General features: G+C 56.6%; 1 protein-coding gene across 1 annotated transcript in view; it reads left to right on the plus strand.

The window, feature by feature from the left end:
- Positions 1-2590, plus strand: part of ATP7B (ATPase, Cu++ transporting, beta polypeptide) — a 46994-nt gene extending 44404 nt beyond the window's left edge. Inside the window, exons 19-21 of the mRNA XM_010835666.1 lie at positions 19-141; positions 1450-1552; positions 2301-2590. Coding sequence (XP_010833968.1) covers positions 19-141; positions 1450-1552; positions 2301-2574 — 500 coding nt within the window. The 3' untranslated portion in view covers positions 2575-2590. The remainder of the gene's footprint in view (positions 1-18; positions 142-1449; positions 1553-2300) is intronic.
- The last annotated feature ends 6 nt before the right edge of the window (positions 2591-2596 follow it).

The following is a 2596-nucleotide window of genomic DNA, read 5'->3' on the forward strand; positions in this document are numbered from 1 at the left end:
TCATCTGTGGTCCTCTCCCACAGAATGACCTGCTCGATGTGGTGGCCAGCATTCACCTCTCCAGGAGGACCGTCTGGAGAATACGGCTCAACCTGGTGCTGGCGCTGATCTACAACCTGATTGGGATACCCGTCGCGGCAGGTAGGCCCTCACCACCCTGTTCCCTCGACCCCAGCTGCGGCCAGAAGCCTCTGGAAAGAGTTAATTTGCTTATGTTCTGCTTTGTAAGTATCTAAAGGTAGAGAGCATGGCAGTCAATACTCCGGTATTCTTGCTGGGAGAATCCCCATGGACAGAGGGGCCTGGCAGGCTACGGTCCATGGAGTCGCAAAGAGTCGGACACGACTGAGCATGAAAGATGAATGAGAAACTGCAGGGAGGAACCAGGCCCCCATTCACTTCAGGCCGCTCTGAAAAGCTGGCCAAGGTGCTTGATCTTATTTACCATGGCCTTGTTTTCCAGAACATTATTAAGACACACAGTCTGAAGAGTCATCATTCTTAACAGTTATGGGGCACCTGCTGCATGCTAGGCTCAGGGACCAATGCTTTAGAACTTTATCTTAAGAATTAATTCCGCCCAGGTTTTACCCTGACTCAGGAATAGTTATGGAAAGTGATGGATGTTTTCTGCTTCCTAACCTCTCCCTCCCCCACTGAATCTTGTGTCACCAGACAGGGAAAAGTTCCAGACCCTCCTGCAAGGAAAACATCTATGTGGGCCAAGACCTTTTTTTTTCTTTTCTTTCTTTTTTTTTTTTAATTGGGATCTTCCCAGATCAGGGATCAAGCCCATGTCTCCTGCATTGGCTGGCAGGTTCTTTACCACTGAGCCACCAGGGAAGCCCCGAGACCTATACTGAAACATGACTTTCCCACCGCACCTGCCCCTGTCGCGCCTGAGCGGTCAGCACTGCCTCACACGGTGGATCGGCGTCTCCGCCACAGCCTGGCTCTGGTAGATGCACTTCCTGCCCCAGAGCTGGCTCAGGAGCCCATCCCCTCCCATGCTTGTGGCTCTATCTCAGGACCTGGTCTCATCACCCCTTATCAAGTGCTTTGACATCCTCGAGGAAGGACCTTCCATGTAGATGGGGACCGTGGTCATTGGCATCTTATCCCGATGCTCACACCTCCGAGGGGCCCCGGGATGGCTGTCCCAAAGGGTCCCTGAGGTGCCCTGTCCCCTGGAGCTTCCCCCAGACCAGTGATGCCACCTCTGGATGGTCCTAGGAAGGTCTGGACAGGTTGGGGACTCAGTCCCTTCGATGGTGCCCCCACCGCCCAGCTCTGAGTCAGCCTGTCTCAGCTCCACGGGCCCGTGGCCAGCACCCAGCAGGAGGCTTCTGAGCTGCCCGGAGGAGGACAGCATCAGGTGGGCAGTGAGGCTGGGCCCTCCTGGCTGTCTGCCCTGGGCCACGCCCTGAGTGTCGTCCTCCCCTCGGCCAGGTGTCTTCATACCCATTGGCGTTGTGCTGCAGCCGTGGATGGGCTCGGCGGCCATGGCGGCCTCCTCTGTGTCCGTGGTCCTCTCGTCACTGCAGCTCAAGTGGTGAGTCCCCATGGCGGGCCTGGGCCGGGGCGGGTGTGTGGCTCGCTCCCTCACCGGAGACACCTGCCACAGGCACAGCCAGAGGCCCCGAGCGTGGCCAAGCATGTGTTTATGTAAATGATTCCTCCACCTTGAGCCAGTGGTTTGCCGCTTAGCAGTCACCATGCGTGGCTTGTTCCAATTATCCTGCTCAAGGGCTGTTTATGTAAATATTTGGTCATAGGATCCTGTTTGTTATCATTTTCTCTTTTATACAAGAGATGCTTATTTATGTTTTCATTTAACAAGAGTTAATAACAGCCTACTATGTACCAGGGGGCTTCCCAGGTGGCTCTGATGGTCAAGAACTGCCTGCCAATGCAGGAGACATAGGAGATCTGGGTATGATCCCTGGGTTGAGAAGATCCCCAGGAGTAGGGCATGGCAACCCTCTCCAGTGTTCTTGCCTGGAGAATCCCATGGACTGGGGAGCCTGGTGGGCTACAGTGCTTGGGGTCGCAGAGTCAGACACGACTGAAGCAACTTGGCACGCATGCTCTATACTATGTACCAGGCATCTGGATTGAAGTTTCTAAATCAGGCAGAGCTGAGCCTTGGGAGTTCAGTGGCCTTTCCTTTAAAACCCATGAGGCTTCGATACTGCGTGTCAGTAGAAGACTCGATGAAGGGGCTTCATCGGGCTTATTAAAAGGGGGGGGTGGGGTGCTGTGCGTCCAGGCTCAGGCGCTCTTGGATCCCCGCCCTGCAGCTACAGGAAGCCGGACCTGGCGCGGTACGAGGCGCAGGCGCACGGCAGCATGAAGCCTCTGAGCGCGTCCCAGGTCAGCGTGCGCGTCGGCATGGACGACCGCCGGCGTGACTCCCCGCGGGCCTCGGCCTGGGACCAGGTCAGCTACGTCAGCCAGGTGTCCCTGTCCCCCCTCAAGTCCGACAAGTTGTCCCGGCACAGTGGCGCGGCCGATGACAGGGGCGACAAGTGGTCTCTGCTCCTGAATGACCGGGACGAGGAGCAGGGCATCTGAAAGCCGCCCCCGTGGCTGAGGC

This window comes from Bison bison, unplaced genomic scaffold (assembly GCF_000754665.1).
Source record: "Bison bison bison isolate TAMUID 2011002044 unplaced genomic scaffold, Bison_UMD1.0 scf7180017864048, whole genome shotgun sequence".
Taxonomy (NCBI): domain Eukaryota; kingdom Metazoa; phylum Chordata; class Mammalia; order Artiodactyla; family Bovidae; genus Bison; species Bison bison.